The sequence below is a fragment of the Ranitomeya imitator genome, chromosome 2 (assembly GCF_032444005.1).
Source record: "Ranitomeya imitator isolate aRanImi1 chromosome 2, aRanImi1.pri, whole genome shotgun sequence".
In the NCBI taxonomy this organism is placed as follows: Eukaryota; Metazoa; Chordata; class Amphibia; order Anura; family Dendrobatidae; genus Ranitomeya; species Ranitomeya imitator.
In genome coordinates, this window is record NC_091283.1 from 599,429,454 (window position 1) to 599,449,291 (window position 19,838).

The following is a 19,838-nucleotide window of genomic DNA, read 5'->3' on the forward strand; positions in this document are numbered from 1 at the left end:
CCACTGCTACAGACCTCCACCTTTTAGTCATAACCATATCATATGAAATGAGTGATGATGGTGATTGAATATTTCACTACTGGTTCACAAAAAGTGAAAAAAAAAGTTTCAGTTATAGCATAATTCAAAGTAATTCAACACATCTGAGGGAGTACAAGCTAGTCGTTGAGAAAACTTAAACTGTACAGGACTGATTGACTCCAAATGTATTCCGCAGTAGGACAATAACCAAAAACATGCAGCCAATGTCATTAAGAACTTCCATTGAGTATGTGGGATTATAAAAGAGACAGAAGGATTTGGACAAACCTACATCCACAGATCTGTGCTTAGTTCTCCAAGATGTTTTGGAACAACCTCCCTTCAAAGTCCCTTAAAAAACTGTGAAATTGTACGTAGAAAAAATAATGTTTTGAAGGCAAAGAGCGGTCACACCAAATATTGATTTGACTTGGATTTCCAAAATAAACTATTCACACTCATATATACGAAAACCTTCTTACTTTGCAACATGTCTTCCAACACCTGCCTAAAACTTTTGCACAGTACTGTACATGGACAAAAACAACCCTAGCATACACAATACCACTCACCATTTATTATAGAGACTATGATATACAGATGGACTCCTGCAGCGCCATATCTCTTCCCTTCTACAGTGACTGTAAAGTTTGCAGAACCCTTTGGCATTAAAAACACTGATATAGGGCTTAGGTTAACTTTTTTCTTTACAGGCATCCTCAACTTAATAGTTGCATCCACTGGAAGGTCTTTTACTGGTAGAGAGTCTCCTCTCGATGATGTAAATTCCAAAGCCACCAACTGGGAGGTCATAGAATCATTTGGGAAAAGTGCATATGGAAAAGGGTTAGAGTCCAGCTCAATAAACAATTGGACTAGTTCATTGTTGTCCAGTAAAGTATTTGGCAGAGATTGCAGCTTAGATATGTGGCACAAGGAAGGTGAAGAAGAGCACGGAAGTTCCTCAGAGTTAACCTTTTTTGCCTGTATTATAATTCCAGGAACATTAACTAACAAAGGTTCTTCCCCGGCCATGTGTCCTCTGCCAAGAGTTATCGTAAAATCCCGTGTCAGGTTAAATGCAAAAAGAAAAAGAGCATCAGAATATTGGGCATTCATCACTCCACCTGAAATACAATTATGAAGACATATTTATTTATTGACAGACTCAACCTATCCGTGACTCAAAGGTTTAAATTCATTTACTATGAATTTATGTTGGGTTTTATGAGAGTTACAGGTTTCTCATGTCAAAAGTCAAAACACACATGCTTTATAGAGATTGATTAAAACATTGTAAATGGCTGAAAACATGAAAAACCCAATAAAAAGAGGGCAATTTATTATAACACCTAATCCTTTCAGAGTCCATACAAATATGCTGTAATGTTTACTATGGTATTATTTGTCGAGAGCCTAGTTGTTGGCAGTTTGTTTGCTTTCACGTTTCTCTGCCTGTTTTTAAACATGATTTACCTCACAGAAAGCATCATCTGTGATCCCATGCTGTCCTGTCTGTATATTTTCTTTTGCTCGCCCCCCTGCCCAGGAGCTGTGGTATGCTCAGACCATATTCCTGTGTGGTCAGACACTGCCATTACACAGTACATAGCAGGGGCACATTTATAAGATGGTCTCAGCACAGGAGCATTTTTAAAAAAAATCCAATTGTGAAACTTATTATTATTTCTAGATATATTGATTAAAATGAACTTTGTTCATGGGAAAACTCCTTTAAAGGTTGGACCTTCTTATTCCCTCATATGTCATTCTGGTCAAAAGACGCTTTCTACTATGTAAAATGGGTCAATACATGAAATCTAACATGTAACTACATGTACCTAAGCGCTATATTAACAAAAATACTCAAACATGACATTATATATAGAGTACATATGGAGTCTAAATTCTATTTTGTTTCTAGCATTTTGAAATCCATTCATGTCTTATGTCATTTCTATGTTCCTTGACTCTCCGTTCCTCTTACCAAGCAGAGTGAGAATATTTTCTTGAATATCGCTTTCAACGAAAACTCTTTGACCCTTGTTGCTTTCGATATTCATCGCAAAGATCATTTTCTCAGTGAAGTTCAGGACCTTGAGAAGCACTGCTGTGTCCAACTTAGGTTGATGGTTCTTTGAGTTATAACCATAGTTACATAATTAGTAAGATTGAAAAAAGCCATAGACTAATCTGATCAAAACCTAGTCTCTTGCTAGCCAATTTTTCTTATCTTAGAGGAAAATTCATTCAAAAATCAGAGTAAATACATAGAATAACACATCCATATGATAAGGAATACTGTAATATAGAACTTTGGACACATGAACAAATGAAGATGTGCTGTAGCACGATCGAGACTGGGCAGAAGGGAATGTGGGTAGGGTTGTATAAGGGACCCCATACACAGTAGATAACTGTTGACCAAACAAGAGTTCTGATGATTATCTCGCTGGCAGCTAGCTCACCCGACTCCTCTATGCACATGAACACTTGCTCTGTCGAGTGCTCTTGTGTTATTTATGAGAGCGCTGCTGTCAGACACCTCCGGCCATAAGTAGCTGATCTCAGGGAGAAAATAATGATTGGCAACCAAAAATCAAACAAGTTAGATCTTTATCTTCCATACATCATCTGTTGAAAGAGGGTCAAAAGGTCCCCATACACATTACACTGTCAGCTGAGCCCATAATGTGTATGTGGGCCTAAAGATAAGGCACTAAAGAGGTAATGGGTTCAAGAATTACTTACACTGGGAGAGGAGAAGTTAAAGGCTGCCTATCTTTGGTGGTTCAGAGCAGTCACAGACCGCTTCTGCTAGCGATTCTGCAAACTTCTGCTGACGTCACATCGATACAGCAGCAGCTTCTTTTCTGCTCTGCTCTGTTGACAGGACGTGATGGATGATGTCATGCTGAGTGACAGCCGAAACCCTGCTGCCTAACTGTGGGAAGTCGACTGCCAATCCATATGATATTGGCAGTTACACCCTGCCGACAGAGCTGCCTCGAAGAAAAACAATTGCTCCGTTGACGTGGAGGAGCAGAATTGCTGGCAGGAGCGGCTCGTGACTACTCTGAACTGGCACCGGATAGAATTGACAGGTGGTTAGCCACTAACTGCCTGTTAGTTCTTACATGCATAGTAAAATAAATAAAATAATCCCAGAAAACCCCTTTAAGGTAATGGATGAGGTTCTAACATGATAATAGTAAGTGGTGGGTCTTTTCATTCCAAGATCCAGCAAGCATAGCAATGTTCTCAACTGCTCCTTCTATTTATAAGACACTTGTCTACTTTTAGCAGTAACAATGGCGTAATTTATTAAGTAGTCAATGCTTGTGTGTATGGTTTGGTGGGAGAAGTGGGAGTCATCTAAGCATTGTAAGGGGGAGCACTTGTAGCATAGGGGCTAACAAGAGAAAAACCCACGTACATTGTTGGAAACTAATCAGGGCATGGTCATACAGCATGATATATCTACCAGAATTATAAGGTACTATTTCGGGAACCATACAGCAGATTTAAAAAAATTAAAAAAACACACGGGAGCAATGAGAATAACATGAGAGCAAAACTGGTCACTTTTGGCTGGGTAACAGGTCCTTTTAATTATGTTGGGACCTTGGGTAGTTTAGATTTGGAGGATGCAACATATCATAGTCCTGCCATGACATATCAGAGATACACATACCACACACTGCGTCAAAGCTGCACTGAAAGCTGCCACTTCCCACAGACTGGAGACATTACGAGAGCACAATGCATCGGTCACTCTGTTACGTAGGTGGATATGATATTGATGCTCCTCACTAGTCAGGGTATTGTCCTGTGTAGACATGCAAGGAAAGTTAGAGAAAAACCATGACAGTCTGCTTGCACTATTTCCATAAAGTACTACCCGTGTTTCTCACCAGTTTCATAGCAGACACAATTGCTATGGCATGCTGGAGCAACGATGTGCTGTCCCCTACTACCTGCATGTGCGCCAACATAGATTCACTGTGATTCCTCAACCACTGAGTCATTGAGACTTCTTGGTATAAGAAGGGTACCATAACTGACAGAGAGCTGGTGAGAGGGGAAAAGAACCAAAATATCAATACAGCAGGATATGGTAATAATGGTTTTTATGCTACACCTTTACAATGGAATTAACATGACCATTATTATTTAATATAAGACAGGAGAATGATATTGTCAGTATTAACATTTACATTAGAGTAGAGGTACCGAACCTATGGAACATGTGCCAGAAAGGGCACACTCCCTGTGGGCATGCGCGCCATCGCCAATCCGCATCAGTGGACTGGGGCCAGCGGGTGAAGAGCCCAGCGATGCAAACCCCTACTTTAGCTAGATATGCATCCAGGTACACACACACACACATACAGATGAAGCGTATTACAACACATGTCCGTGTGCCGCAATACACGGTGCTGGTCAATCAGAGGCCAGCAGCTGATGTCGGCATACACGCAAATGAACGCAAAACAAAACTGCCCCCGTAGCTTGGGCACTGAAGTCAGCAGCCAGCTTTAGAAGACAATGTGGTGGGGGAGATGAAGCAAGGTGAGTAGCAGAGTTTATTGTGTTTTGGTTTTTTTCTATGTGTTGAACAGCAGCGCTGGAAGGACGGGGTGTACAGTACATAAAAGGATGAAGGGCATATATTCCAGGATGGGGGGCATATTTAAGGATGGGGTCGCCATCATCAGACTCTTCCCATCTACTTTGAAGTTGGGCATGTACCCAACATCTCTAGAAGACCCCTGTAATTATTCTTGGTTCCTTACCTCCCCTGATGAGTCACTAAATGAAACGCATTGGGAGCAACAATGGGAACAGTTTGCATGGATCCCATTGAGTCTTCTCAATGGTAGGGCAATGCGTGGCCAAGAACCAATGCCCCCCCTCTATCCTGACAAATAGGACCCTATGGGAATTTTTCTGGACTTCACAATTCGGTGAGACTGTTCCTTTTCCTACAACATATTTTATTCTCACAAGGATGGGGGGCGCATATATACCAGAATGAAGGGCATATACCTGGATGGGGGGTATACAGAAGGATGGGGGAACATATACCAGGACGGAGAACATGTACAAGGATGAGGGACAATATACAAGGATGGGAGCATATACTAGGATGGGGGCATATACAAGGATGGGGGAGCATATACACAGATGGGGGTATATACATGAATTGGGGAGCATATACAAGGATGGGGGAGCATATGCAAGGAAGGGGGTGCATATACAAGTATGGAGGAAGCATATACAAGGATGGGGGTGCATAAACAATCATGGGGCAGCATATACACCGTGTTCCAAATGATTATGCAAATTGGATTTAAGTGTCATAAAGATTTAATTGTTTTGTTTTTCAAATAACCTCATGGATGCTATTGTGTCTCAGGGCTCAATGGATCATTGAAATCAATCTTAAACACGTGATAATTAGTTTTCCAGGTGATTTTAATTAAAGGAAAACTACTTAAAAATGATGTTCCACTTTATTAAGCAGGCCACAGGTTTCAAGTAACATGGGAAAGAAAAAGGATCTCTCTGCTGCCGAAAAGCATCAAATAGTGCAATGCCTTGGTCAAGGGATGGAAACATTAGATACAGTATTTCCCGAAAACTTAAGCATGATCATCATACTGTTAAGAGATTTGTGGCTGAATCTGAGCACAGACATGTTCATGTTGATAAAGGCATAATGAGGAAGGTTTCTGCCAGGCATGATCATCGGATTAAGAGAGCAGCTGCTAAAAAGCCATTACAAACCAGCAAACAGATATTTGAAGCTGCTGGAGCCTCTGGAGTCCCTCGAACCTAAAGGTTTAGGATCCTTCAAAGGCTTGCTTTGGATCATAAACCTACTATTCGGCCACCCCTGAACAGTGTTCACGAGCAGAAACGGTTGCAGTGGGAACAGACATACATGAAGACTAATTTTCAAACAGTCTTGTTTACTGATGAGTGTCGAGCAACCCTGGATGGTCCAGATGGATGGAGTAGTGGATGGTTGGTGGATGGCCACCATGTCCCAACAAGGCTGCGATATCAGCAAGGAGGTGGAGGAGTCATGTTTTGGGCAATCATGGGGAAACAGGTGGTAGGGCCCTTTAAGGTTCCTGAAGGTGTGAAAATGACCTCTGAAAAGTATATAGAGTTTTTGACTGACAACTTTCTTCCATGGTATAAAAAGCAGAAATGTGATTTAGGAGCAAAATCATCTTCATGCATGACAATGCACCATCTCATGCTGCAAAGAATACCTCTGAGTCATTGGCTGCTATGGGCATAAAAGGAGATAAACTCATGGTGTGACCACCATCTTCCCCTGACCTCAACCCTATAGAGAACCTTTGGAGTATCATCAAGCAAAAGATCTATGAGGGTGGGAGGCAGTTCACATCAAAACTGCAGCTCAGGGAAGCTATTCTGACTTCATGCACAGAAATAGAAGCAGAAACTCTCCAAAAACCCACAAGTTCAATGGATGCAAGAATTGTGAAGGTGATATCAAAGAAGGGGTCCTATGTTAACATGTAACTTGGCCTGTTAGGATGTTTTGGAGTTAATTAGCTTTTTTGTTCAGTGAATGTGACCTCCTAATGCTGCAAATTCCACAAATGAGCATTTTCAGTTCTTTAAAACTTATCAAAAGTTTAGAAATTCTACTGTGCCTAATAATTTGGAACAGTGCATTTTGAGTTTTTATTCATTTACGAGATTATACTGTTATCATTGGGAAGTTTCTTCAATAAAATTCGATATATACTCTAACGGGTGATGAATTTTATTAGACTGACTGTCATTTGCACCGACCATTTAGGAAAATCCGAGAAAAATATAATTTGCATAATAATTGCGAACATGGTGTACTGTACAGGGGAAGGGGGCATATATACGGGATGGGGAGCATATACAAGAATATGAGGGCGTATACATGGATAGGGTAGAATATAAATGGATTGGGGGATCATATACAAGGATGGGAGAGCATATATTAGGATCAGGCATATATATGAGATGGGGCATATACATGAGATGTGGAGCATATGCAAGGATATGGGGGAGCATATACAAGGATGAGGAGCATATACTAGGAAGGGGAACATATACATGGATTGGAGTCATATACATGAATTGGGGAAAGTATACATGGATGGCGGAGCATATAGCAGGATGGGGGCATATACTAGGATGGGGAAATATTCATGGATTGAGGGGGCTTATACATGGATGGAGGCATATACATGGATTGGGTGAGCATATACCAGAATGAGGGGTGCATAAACTAGGATGGGGGTATATTAGGGTGTTTCATTTTACCAAAGTTATGATTTTCATATGACTTTGCTTGAATCCTTGGTCTAAGTCATCTAAAATATCCATGTAAAATTTTTTAGCAAAATTGATTAATATTTAAGGGTTGTACACTTTGATCACTTTTCTCTGAAAGTACTGAAATTTATGAAAATGTATCATCGACAACACACTAATGTGTATGTTGTGTTTCTATTATGTTTTGCAGGTAGTTACGGTAAACTGAAAATTAGTACTAGAAAGGGAATTTGGTTATTTGAAAAGGTGCCTGGTGGTGAATTTTTGGGAGCTCGACTCCCTTCCAAGGAAAAAGCGCTTTTAGTTTTTACTTACCATCACAAGGAAATGAAAGAAACACTCTCGTGTCCACAAGTATTAAGCTACAGGAAGTGTGGAAGAAAGCAAGTATCCCTGTCATGACAGAGGAGAATATCCAAACTTGTATACAGAAGTTATACAAGGAATAATAATATCTGGGTAAAGAGAAAACAAGAAACACTGACAAAGCAAATATGAAGTGGCAGATTTGGAAAGGTGATCTTGTTGCGCTATTTGATATTGCCAGGCAAAATGTGATGTCCATGAATAGCGTACTAGAAGACGATAAAGCATTCCTTATGTCACAAAGAGAGGATCGTATGAGTTCATCAATGAGTGGTGTAGATAAGGTTCTTGCCTCACAAATTAAAAAGAAGAAAATAAATACACATAGGAGGCATACAAGATGAAACATTATAAAGAAATCACCAAAATGAACAATATGCAAATTGCCTCTTCTGAGAAAGAGGACTTAAACTCTATAGCGCCACCTGTTGGAAGTAGCGATCCTACAAGTCACAATCAACCCAATCAACCAATCAACCAAAATGAACAAGACAGTTATAGTGGAACACTCAGGCCGCCGTCACACTTGCGAGTTTTACGGACGTATGAGCGCAGAAAATACGTCCGTAAAACTCGCAAAACAAACGGCACAATTATTTTCTATGCCCCTGCTCCTATCTGCCGTATTTTACTGATCCGTATTATACGGCTTTCTACGGCCGTAGAAAATCGCAGCATGCTGCGTTTGTCACCGTACTGCGCAAGAAATACGCCAATGAAAGTCTATGGAAGCCTGAAAAATACGGATCACACACGGACCAGCAGTGTGACTTGCGAGAAATACGCAGCGGTGTTAGAGAGAAAAGCAGGTAATTCATTGCGGTGTACAGTAAAATCACACTGACAGCTTACAGTAGAATAGGTAGAATAAATGTGTACACATAGAATAGGTATATATATAAATATATATCAGTGAGACACATAAATATATATATATATATATATATTAATATTTCTTCCAGCGCGAGATAGCTTTAAAGCCGGTAATTCAATTACCGGCTTTTGCTCTCTCCTTCCTAAACCCGACATGATTTGAGACATGGTTTACATACAGTAAACCATGTCATATCCCCCTTTTTTTTGCATATTCCTCACTACTACTAATGTTAGTAGTGTGTATATTCCAAATTTTGCCGTTCTATCTATTAAATTAAAGGGTTAAATGGCGGAAAAAATTGGCGTGGGCTCCCGTGCAATTTTCTCCGCCAGAGTAGTACAGCCAGTGACTGAGGGCAGATATTAATAGCCTGGAGAGGGTCCATGGTTATTGCCCCCCCCACCCTGGCTAAAAACACCTGCCCCCAGCCACCCCAGAAAAGGCACATCTGGAAGATGCGCCTATTCTGGCACTTGGCCACTCTCTTCCCATTCCCGTGTAGCGGTGGGATATGGGGTAATGAAGGGTTAATGCCACCTTGCTATTGTAAGGTGACATTAAGCCAAATTAATAATGGAGAGGCATCAATTATGACACCTATCCATTATTAATCCAATACTAGTAAAGGGTTAAAAAATACACAAACACATTATTAAAAATTATTTTAATGAAATAAACACAAAGGTTGTTGTAATAATTTATTCTACGCTCAATCCAATCACTGAAGACCCTCGATCTGTAACAAAAAAAAAAAAAAAAACATCCTTACCTTTCGAGGATCTGTAATGTCCAACGATGTAAATCCATCTGAAGGGGTTAAAATATTTTGCAGCCACGAGCTTTGCTAATGCAACGCTGTTCCTTGCTGCAAAACCCCGGAGAATGAAGGTAAAGTAGGTCAATGACCTATATTTACCTTCATTTGCAGTGAGGCGCCCTCTGCTGGTTGTTCCTAGATCGTGGGAATTTTCCTAGAAAGCTCCCAGGCTCGAGTTCATATGAGGACAACCAGCAGAGGGCGCCTCTTATGAACTCGAGCCTGGGAGCAACAACGTTGAATTAGCAAAGCTCGTGGCTGCAAAATATTTTAACCCCCTCAGATGGATTTACATCGTTGGACTTTACAGATCTGCGGAAGGTAAGGATATTGTTGGTTTATTATGTTATTTTTGTTACAGAACGAGGGTCTTCAGTGATTGGATTGGGCGTTGAATAAAATATTACAACAACCTTTGTTTTTATTTCATTAAAATAATTTTTAATAATGTGTTTGTGTATTTTTTAACCCTTTACTAGTATTGGATTAATAATGGATAGGTGTCATAATTGATGCCTCTCCATTATTAATCTGGCTTAATGTCACCTTACAATAGCAAGGTGGCATTAACCCTTCATTACCCCATATCCCACCGCTACACGGGAATGGGAAGAGAGTGGCCAAGTGCCAGAATAGGCGCATCTTCCAGATGTGCCTTTTCTGGGGTGGCTGGGGGCAGGTGTTTTTAGCCAGGGGGGGGCCAATAACCGTGGACCCTCTCCAGGCTATTAATATCTGCCCTCAGTCACTGGCTTTACTACTCTGGCGGAGAAAATGGCACGGGAGCCCACGCCAATTTTTTCCGCCATTTAACCCTTTAATTTAGTAGATAGAACGGCCAAATTTTGCATATACACACTACTAACATTAGTAGTGTGGAATATGCAAAAAAAGGGGGATATGACATGGTTTACTGTATGTAAACCATGTCTCAAATCATGTCGGGTTTAGGGAGGAGAGAGCAAAAGTCGGTAATTGAATTACCGGCTTTAAAGCTATCTCGCGCTGGAAGAAATATTAATATATAGATATATATGTGTCTACTGACATATATATATATATATATAGACAGTATATATAGACAGTATATATATATATATATATATTTTTTTTTTTGTGACACATGAATCCCTTCTATAGCGGTATGTTGGTTTTGCAAGCCTGCGAGAAAAACACGCAGTACGGATGCCATACGGATTACATACGGAGGATGCCATGCGCAAAAAACGCTGACACACCCTGCCTACGGAGGAGCTACGGACCACTATTTTGGGGACTTTTCAGCGTATTACGGCCGTAATATACGGACCGTATTGTTTTACGCTGTGTGTGACGCCGGCCTCAGTCTCATCTCCATCATCATCAATTCATGAAGAGGACAAATTTTCGGCACCACCAGTGAAAAAATCTTGTGCAGGTTGTAGATTAAAACTTCTTGATCACACACTCATGGCTACATGGGATCGAGAACAACTCTCCATTCGACAAGCAAGTATTTCATTTATTGCAACTGCAAAAAGCCTTGGTCACAATGTTTCATGCATTTCCATATCTCCATCTACCGTTTTCCGAGCACGGCGATTAACTGAAGACAAATGACTGAGATCATGGAAAAGTCACGGCTTGAAAATCCTCCTCATTTAGTCTTACATTGGGATAGTAAATTGTTGCCCTTGGTTGCCTGTGGAAGTGTAAAAACTCTAGAAGATAGAGTTGCTGTTCTTGTAACTGGAAAAGATTTTGAGCATTTGCTTGGCGTACCTGTTGCCCAGAAAGGTACTGGTGAGCTAATGGCTGAAGTTGTTATTCAGGAGGTGGACCAATTCGCGCTACGTGACCGTATCATTGGTATATCTTTCGATACAGCTGCATCTAATACAGGAATGATCCAAGGAGCATGTATCAGAATTGATTTTGTTACAAGTAAAACAAAGACATTCTTTGAATTTTTGGGGATCCACGACGTACAGTAGAAGAATATTCCAGTGATACACTAAGACGCTCCGTCAATGCTCTTAAGGTGGTGAATGACACCGTGGAAAGGGGCATTGCTCTGATAAAGAAGTTTAATAATTAAATCAGAGATGAACAACAGAAACAGTTCTTGTTAAGACTTGTCGAGTATCATAGAAAAGCCGTCACCGAGCGAACAAAAGAAGGAGTTGCATCTTTCACAGCACATTAGTGTAAATCATTTAATAAGTATGATACTGCCTATCAATGTTACTGTTTATTGTCACTATTATTCTACGTTTTTAATTGTTTGAATTTTTTATAAAAAATACTTAACACTGAAAATCTGTTTTTGCGTACTTTTATTAAAATGAGAAAAGTGTGCAACCTCTAAATATTGTTCGATCGTCTTGAAATTTGGCAAATGTAATGACCAGAGGTCCGAATAAGATCCAGTGAGTCACAAACCAAGACCAAGGCAGAAATCTCCAACAGTATTTACTCAAAGGCAAATTAATCAAGGTAATATGGAGAATATTAAGGCAGATGCACCACAAAGATACACTAATTCAGCAGCAGCTGAAATCACTGTGCCACTCCAAGGTCTCCTGAGAACTGTGTACTACAACAGACTAGTAAGAAATTTACCTAACAGGCAACTAAAAACAGGAACAAGTGTAAATTGAATGTAGTGTTATTAAGGGAGCCCCTGGAATGGCACATTGAGTATAACTTACACAACTCTAATATAAGATACACCTCTAAAGTAACAATTTTACACTCTGAGCAGAGATACCCGGGTATCTATAACTATGGTACCGTATCCTGAAATGGATTTCCTCTCAGGCAGGAATCCGCACAGGCTGCAGCCAATCCTTATCTTCAGCGCCAATAAGTTACAGCAAGCTCCTCTTGTCTTGTCGGCCGATGCCGAGCCCAAACGCCGGGGACTTAGTTAGTGGTCTCACGATGTAGTCTCTGCTTCTGTAGCTCCTAGGAATGCTTCCACGACAATCCGTCCGTCTCTGTATCAGCAGTCTGTCCAGACTTGTTCCTCCACTCAATGCACAGGGAATCCACAGACTTCCAAATTCGTACTGGGTTCTTAGCAAAGTCTCCGTCTTTACTTAGATAAAGGGTTAGCTCCTCTCCAGGAAACGTTAGCAACACAAGTCTCTCACAGAGTTAAACAAAAGGTTAGCTCTTCTCCAGGGGAACGTTAGCCACACAAGTCTCTCACAGAGTTAAACAAAAGGTTAGCTCTTCTCCAGGGGAACGTTAGCAACAAAAAGTCTCTCAAAAGCTTCTTTTCCTCCAAAAACACTTGCAGTAAATCCACACAGTCTCTTTTTAAGATCTCACAGCAGCTTCTCCTTTTCTTCCCGCCTTTTCTCTCTCAGCTCTCACTTCTCACTTTCACTTTACACTCGAGACACTAGACCCCACCCCGCAGCACACATTGTCTCTGGGAGGTCTGTCCTCTGCTGCAACAGGCAAAAACCACAGGGTCCTAGTGCCCTCTCAGTGGGACTACAGTTCACCCTCTTACATGCCACCCCACTAGAGGTTGGCGTCCTCGACATACCTTCCCACTCAAATTCATCTTGAGCATATCGCTGAGGCGGTATTCCTGCCGTAGATCGTGTAGTTCTCCTGAGTCCTACATCAACAGGTGCGACCTTAGAGGGAGCTAGAGTCTCTTCCGTGGTCGTGTTAGTGGGCGTAAGTGGAGTTGTCTCCTCCTGCGGCTCGATGTCCTGTGATACAGCGTCAGGACCAAGCAGTTGACCTGATGCACTCTCCTCAACAACATCCTCCATATCCCCAACATTCTCATCACCCGAGGCCAGATCGGTCACAGGGGGCAAATAAGCAGGCGCAGGAGTAAACACACCATCAAACTCAAGATCATTCAGAGCTTCCGCCCCTTGGAACATGGCCTCTGGCTCTAGGGGAGTAGGCGCCGAATCTTCAAACCAGCACCGTTGTAACATGTTACGATGCAAATTACGGGTTGGCCCCCCTGTCCCCACCGGTTTGACCTCGTACACTGGAATCTCAGGGTTCACCTGTTTTTTTATCAGATACGGTATCGCCTCCCATCGGTCACTCAGCTTTCCTGACCGTCGTTTTGTCCTCACCAACACTCTGTCCCCCGGAGAGAACAGCTCTGTTTGTACAGGTCGCGTGTCCTTATGGACCACCTGTCGAAGGCGGTCGCCCACCACCTGATGCACCACCCTCAACCGCCGCCGATGCTCTCGTACCCACTCGGATGCAGTCCGAAGGGGGGCGGAGGAGGGATCTGGCATGTTCAAATCCTCAATGTCTCGGCCAGGTCTACCAAACATCAACATGTGTGGTGAGTAACCAGTAGTACTGTGCACCCTGTTATTGTAAGCCCACATCAATTCGGGGAGATACTCAGGCCAGCATGTCTGTTGCTGACTCTCTAAGGACCTCAACATTTGCAACAGGGTCCGATTAAAACGCTCACACGCCCCGTTACCCTGAGGGTGGTAAGGCGTTGTTCTCGACTGCTCGATACCATAGAGCTGGTGCAACTCTTTCATCAGCGTCCCCTGAAAGCAGGCCCCTTGATCTGAATGTATTCTCTGCGGACACCCGAACACTTGGAAGAAATGTCGGCACACTGCCTCAGCCGCCGACTTGGCCGTCTGATCTCTTGTCGGCACCGCTACAGCATACTTGGTAAAGTGATCTGTCATCACCAGGCAATAGGAGTACCCTGACGTAGAGTACCCTATCAACACGTAGTCAATCATGAGTAGCTCCAGTGGAGCTGAAGTCTTAATAGACTGTGTGGGAGCCCGCTGCTCAGGGCTTTTGTTGAGCCCACAAATTCGGCACTGCCGACATGCGTCGGCCACCATCCCTCCCAACTCAGGGCAGTAGAGGACTCGCTGCAACCACTGAAGTGTCTTTTCACTTCCAAAATGGGCCCCCTTCTCATGCGCCTCACGAGCGACCACCGGCCCCATCCCCACAGGAATTATCAGTTGGTACCGATGCTGCAGCTCCGATGGCAGGTACACCTTACGATACAAAAGACCTTGCTCCACACACAATTTATCCCATTGTCGAAGGAGTTTCATTCCTTCCATGGACAACTGAGCCTTGTCCTCTGCACTGGGCCAGGCCTTGTTTTGTACCCAACGGCGCACAAGTGCAATGTCCGGACACTCATCCTGGACTCTTGTCCAATCTGAGGGTGTTTTACCCAGTACACAGGGCATCCCGGTGGCCACCCCACTTGAGTGTACCACACTTTGGAAGATAGGTATCTGCCCCAAAGCTGGAGTTTCAGTGTCCTCAAGTTGTTCGTCAACATCTTCCCCGGATGACCCAAGGGGCACCCTTGACAATGCATCTGCATTGCCGTTCTCTCGACCAGAGCGAAATTTAATGCGGTAATTGAACTTGGCCAGTCTGGCGACCCACCGCTGCTCCAACGCCCCCAGTTTTGCATTCTCTAAGTGAGCTAGCGGGTTGTTATCTGTCATGACTAGCACCTCAGCTCCTGTTAGATACTCGGCGAAGCGTTCTGTCATTGCCCACACCAGGGCCAGCAATTCCAGCCGGAATGAGCTGTAGTTAGCCGGATTTCGCTCGGAGTCTCTTAAAGATCTGCTGCCATAAGAAATCACTCGTTCTCGGCCGTCCTGCACCTGTGCTAGTACTGCCCCCAACCCATGAAGACTACCATCGGTATACAACAAAAAAGGGGTGTCAAACCGGGCGTAGGCCAGCAATGGGGCACTCGTTAGGGCGGTTTTCACTCCATCAAATGCCTTTTTCTGTAGGGGCCCCCATGGAATGGGGCGATTTCGAGGACCCAGCGCTGTCCCTCTCAAAAGTTCATTCAAGGGACTCACCACTTGTGAGAATTTAGGCACAAACCGCCGATAGTATCCTGCTAGGCCCAGGAAGGCCCGCACTTCTCGCAGGTCACAAGGAGGTGGCCACTCTTGTACTGCCTTAATCTTACTGGCTAAAGGTAGTACCCCGTCCGGGGTCACCAGATGCCCCAAATATTCAATCTGGTTTCGTAACAGTTGACATTTTTTTGGCTTTATTTTCAGGCCGTAGCTCTTGAGCCGCCGGAGAACTTGACGCAGCTTCTCCAGATGATCTTCAAATGAGGTTCCGAACACCACAATGTCGTCTAGATATATCAGGACTGATTCAAAATTTAGATCGCCCAAGCAATGTTCCATCAGGCGTTGGAAGGTTCCTGGGGCGGTAGCGAGGCCAAAGGGCATCCGGTTGAACTCAAAGAGCCCCATTGGCAAGACAAACGCCGTCTTGGCCCGATCTTTTTCAGCCATTGGGACCTGCCAGTACCCGCTTGCCAAATCCAACGTTGAGAAATACTTGGCCCGACCCAGGGCCGACAGGGATTCTTCAATACGGGGTAAAGGATATGCGTCCCGTACGGTGTGGGCATTCAATTTCCGATAGTCCACACAAAATCGGAGTGTCCCATCCTTCTTGCGGACCAAGACTACAGGGGCCGCCCAGGGACTCCGGCTCTCTCGGATCACTTGGTTGTCCAGCATACTGGCCACCATGCTCTTCACCTCTTGATAGAGCGCCGGAGGAATTTGACGATATCTTTCTCTAATGGGTGGAGTATCCCCCGTTGGAATCTCATGCTCAATCGTCTGGGTACACCCAAAGTCCTCTCCATGTCGGGAAAATGTCTCTTGATGTTCCCACAAAACTCTCTCCAACCGCTCCAACTGCACGGGGGTCAGCTTCTCCCGATCCACTCCCATCTGCTCCATGATCACATGAACATTCCATTCCTCCGTAGGAGGTTCAGTCCGGCCTACCTCGACCGCGAATGTCCAGGATGACTGTTGGTCTGGTCGCAATTCGAACCCTGCATTTTCCGGCACCTTCTCTGCCGGCACGAACAGTTCAGCCAGTATGGTCCCAGCGGGAATTGCAACAGCTTCATCTAAAACATTGATGCATCGGACCGCCACTCGTCCATTCTTCACAATCGCCAAAGACCGGGCCACATGTACCTTGGCAAATGAGGAACCCTCTCGGGCGGGCTCAAGTAGCACTTCAAGCCCATTCAATCTCTGTGCAGCTCCCACAGGCAGCATTAAGAGTTCCTCTTGTCTGGGTCCCAGCAGGATCGGGGCCCTCGAAGTCACTCGGACCCGGCCCACCCGGCCACCTGGGACCGCACTTTTCAGCAAGTCGCAACTCAGCACTAGACGGTGTAGAATTCTCTGTGTGGGTCGGTGTCTTGTCGCACGGGCCCAGTATCGGGGTCCTTCACTGGCATACATCTGGTGATTCAAATCTCGCAGCACGTTTATTCCGAGCGTCACTTCCATCCCTCTTCTAGGGGGGTGATCCACCAGTACTACCCCTTTCTGCCCCAGCTCTTGACCAAACATTTTTAGTTGCATCCACACGATCCCTTTGACTGACAATTGACCATTATTTGCAGCGGTCAGTCGTATCACTCGGCCATCCTCTGGAATCACTAGTCGACTGAAGTATCTCTCATATACTTCTAGAGGCATTATAGTACATTCGGATCCCGTGTCAACTAAGCACCTCATCTTCCGCCCTTCAAACTCTGCTTCTATCACTGGACTACATGCAAACAAATCTTGTTCATTCCGTCGAGGGCTTTGTGTGGGTGGGGCCGCTGCTGCTTGCCCTCTCATGGCAGCGGCCGGAAGTTTAAAGCCGGCGACGGGGTTTCTGGGGCTGTAAGCACCCGGCAGTAACGCGAGATGTGTCCCTGGCGGCCACACTTCCAGCAGGTGATTGTTCCTCGTGGGCGAGGGCTTGACTCATTCTGATAGGACGACCTGGCCATTTGCGGGGTCACCGTTCCAGGGGGTGGGGCAGGAGGTTCCCGTGAGGGGGTAGAGGCGGGATCAACTGTCAGTTGAGACAATTTCAGCTTCAACTCCTTCACCTCAGCACGCAAAGCTTGTACCACGCTTACCAGCCCCTCTCCCCCCGACCCTGATGACACACCTTCCTCCAACTGGGCACTGTTCACTGACCCCTCGGGAACATAGGCTGATTTCTCTTCCCTTTCCACTGCAGCTCGGTAAATCTGCCAGAAAGATAACTCTGGTGCAACCCGGGCCATTTCCAACAGCTTGTCCCGGAGAAGTCTATGGGCTAAACCGGTGATGAATTGGTCCCGGAGCAAGCGGTCTACCTCCCGGAACGCCCCCATGGCCCCCGGGTCTAGTCGCTGCATCTCATTCAACATCTCTTGTAAAATATTAGAGTACTGCATCAGGGACTCACACTCTCTCTGGGGACGATTAAAGAATAGGGACCGAAGCTGGGCCACACGCGCTCGGCCCCCCAAACTCCCCTCTAACAGTTCCAAAATCTTTTCTAATGTATCCCTCTCTGATTCTGGGCGCACCATCACCATACGCCTAATATCACCCTCCAGTGCATTTAATGCCAGCTCAGCGCGTAACGCGGGGGTCAAATTACACATGCGCAGAATACTCCGGATTCTCTCAGCCCAATCTTGCAACGCCATATTGCGCCCATCGTATTTCGGCATGTGCTGAAGTAAAGCTCCTACAGGCACATACCCTCCCGGAGTCGCAGCGGCTGCCAGGGGAACCCCAACCCCCGAGGAGGATGCGGATACAGCGGGGTCATTTCCACCCTCGCCTCCGTCCATGACAAACACTGGATCCTGCCGACTACGCCAAAAATGTAATGACCAGAGGTCCGAATAAGATCCAGTGAGTCACAAACCAAGACCAAGGCAGAAATCTCCAACGGTATTTACTCAAAGGCAAATTAATCAAGGTAATATGGAGAATATTAAGGCAGATGCACCACAAAGATACACTAATTCAGCAGCAGCTGAAATCACTGTGCCACTCCAAGGTCTCCTGAGAACTGTGTACTACAACAGACTAGTAAGAAATTTACCTAACAGGCAACTAAAAACAGGAACAAGTGTAAATTGAATGTAGTGTTATTAAGGGAGCCCCTGGAATGGCACATTGAGTATAACTTACACAACTCTAATATAAGATACACCTCTAAAGTAACAATTTTACACTCTGAGCAGAGATACCCGGGTATCTATAACTATGGTACCGTATCCTGAAATGGATTTCCTCTCAGGCAGGAATCCGCACAGGCTGCAGCCAATCCTTATCTTCAGCGCCAATAAGTTACAGCAAGCTCCTCTTGTCTTGTCGGCCGATGCCGAGCCCAAACGCCGGGGACTTAGTTAGTGGTCTCACGATGTAGTCTCTGCTTCTGTAGCTCCTAGGAATGCTTCCACGACAATCCGTCCGTCTCTGTATCAGCAGTCTGTCCAGACTTGTTCCTCCACTCAATGCACAGGGAATCCACAGACTTCCAAATTCGTACTGGGTTCTTAGCAAAGTCTCCGTCTTTACTTAGATAAAGGGTTAGCTCCTCTCCAGGAAACGTTAGCAACACAAGTCTCTCACAGAGTTAAACAAAAGGTTAGCTCTTCTCCAGGGGAACGTTAGCCACACAAGTCTCTCACAGAGTTAAACAAAAGGTTAGCTCTTCTCCAGGGGAACGTTAGCAACAAAAAGTCTCTCAAAAGCTTCTTTTCCTCCAAAAACACTTGCAGTAAATCCACACAGTCTCTTTTTAAGATCTCACAGCAGCTTCTCCTTTTCTTCCCGCCTTTTCTCTCTCAGCTCTCACTTCTCACTTTCACTTTACACTCGAGACACTAGACCCCACCCCGCAGCACACATTGTCTCTGGGAGGTCTGTCCTCTGCTGCAACAGGCAAAAACCACAGGGTCCTAGTGCCCTCTCAGTGGGACTACAGTTCACCCTCTTACACATATATACTTTTTACATTAGTGAGTAACCAAAGTCTGCAAAAATTTGACATTTTAATTCTTACCATACAAAATGAAACACCCTAGGGTATATATACCAGGATGAAGGGCATATTCCAGGATGAAGTGCATGTACCAGGATTGGGGCATATACCAGGATGAGGGACATATACCAGGATGAGGGACATATACAAGGATGATGTGTTTATACAAGGATGAGGGGCATATACCAGGATGTGGGTGCATATACCAAGATGTGGGTGCATATGCCAGGATAGGGGAGGGCATATACCAGGATAGGAAGCATATTCCTTTATATCTGTAGTCTGGTACCCCTACTACTGTCTGTGGCTGCTCTCTGCTGCCCCACCTGCTCTCTGCAGCTTTCACCTGCTCTCTGCTATCCCCACCTGCTCTCTATATGAGTTTTTTTTTCTAAACTAAAACTTCAGCATACAGGTTAAATTGCTGTGTTAGCACTTTGCGATAAGAAGGTTTTGGGTTGCCGTTTGGGCACTCTGTCTATAAAAGGTTCGCCATCCCTGTTCTACAGTGTCTGACATATCATTTATCAATGAATG

The 19,838-nt window shown here is 44.4% G+C and overlaps 1 protein-coding gene across 1 annotated transcript in view; it reads right to left on the reverse strand.

The window, feature by feature from the left end:
- The window catches only part of LOC138666740 (polycystin-1-like), a 279,344-nt gene that overhangs the window by 67,043 nt on the left and 192,463 nt on the right, over window positions 1-19,838 (reverse strand). The window contains exons 23-26 of the mRNA XM_069754924.1: window positions 3,936-4,092; window positions 3,716-3,850; window positions 2,009-2,156; window positions 594-1,148 (exon numbers count right to left, since the gene is read on the reverse strand). Of these exons, the coding sequence (XP_069611025.1) occupies window positions 594-1,148; window positions 2,009-2,156; window positions 3,716-3,850; window positions 3,936-4,092 (995 nt within the window). The remainder of the gene's footprint in view (window positions 1-593; window positions 1,149-2,008; window positions 2,157-3,715; window positions 3,851-3,935; window positions 4,093-19,838) is intronic.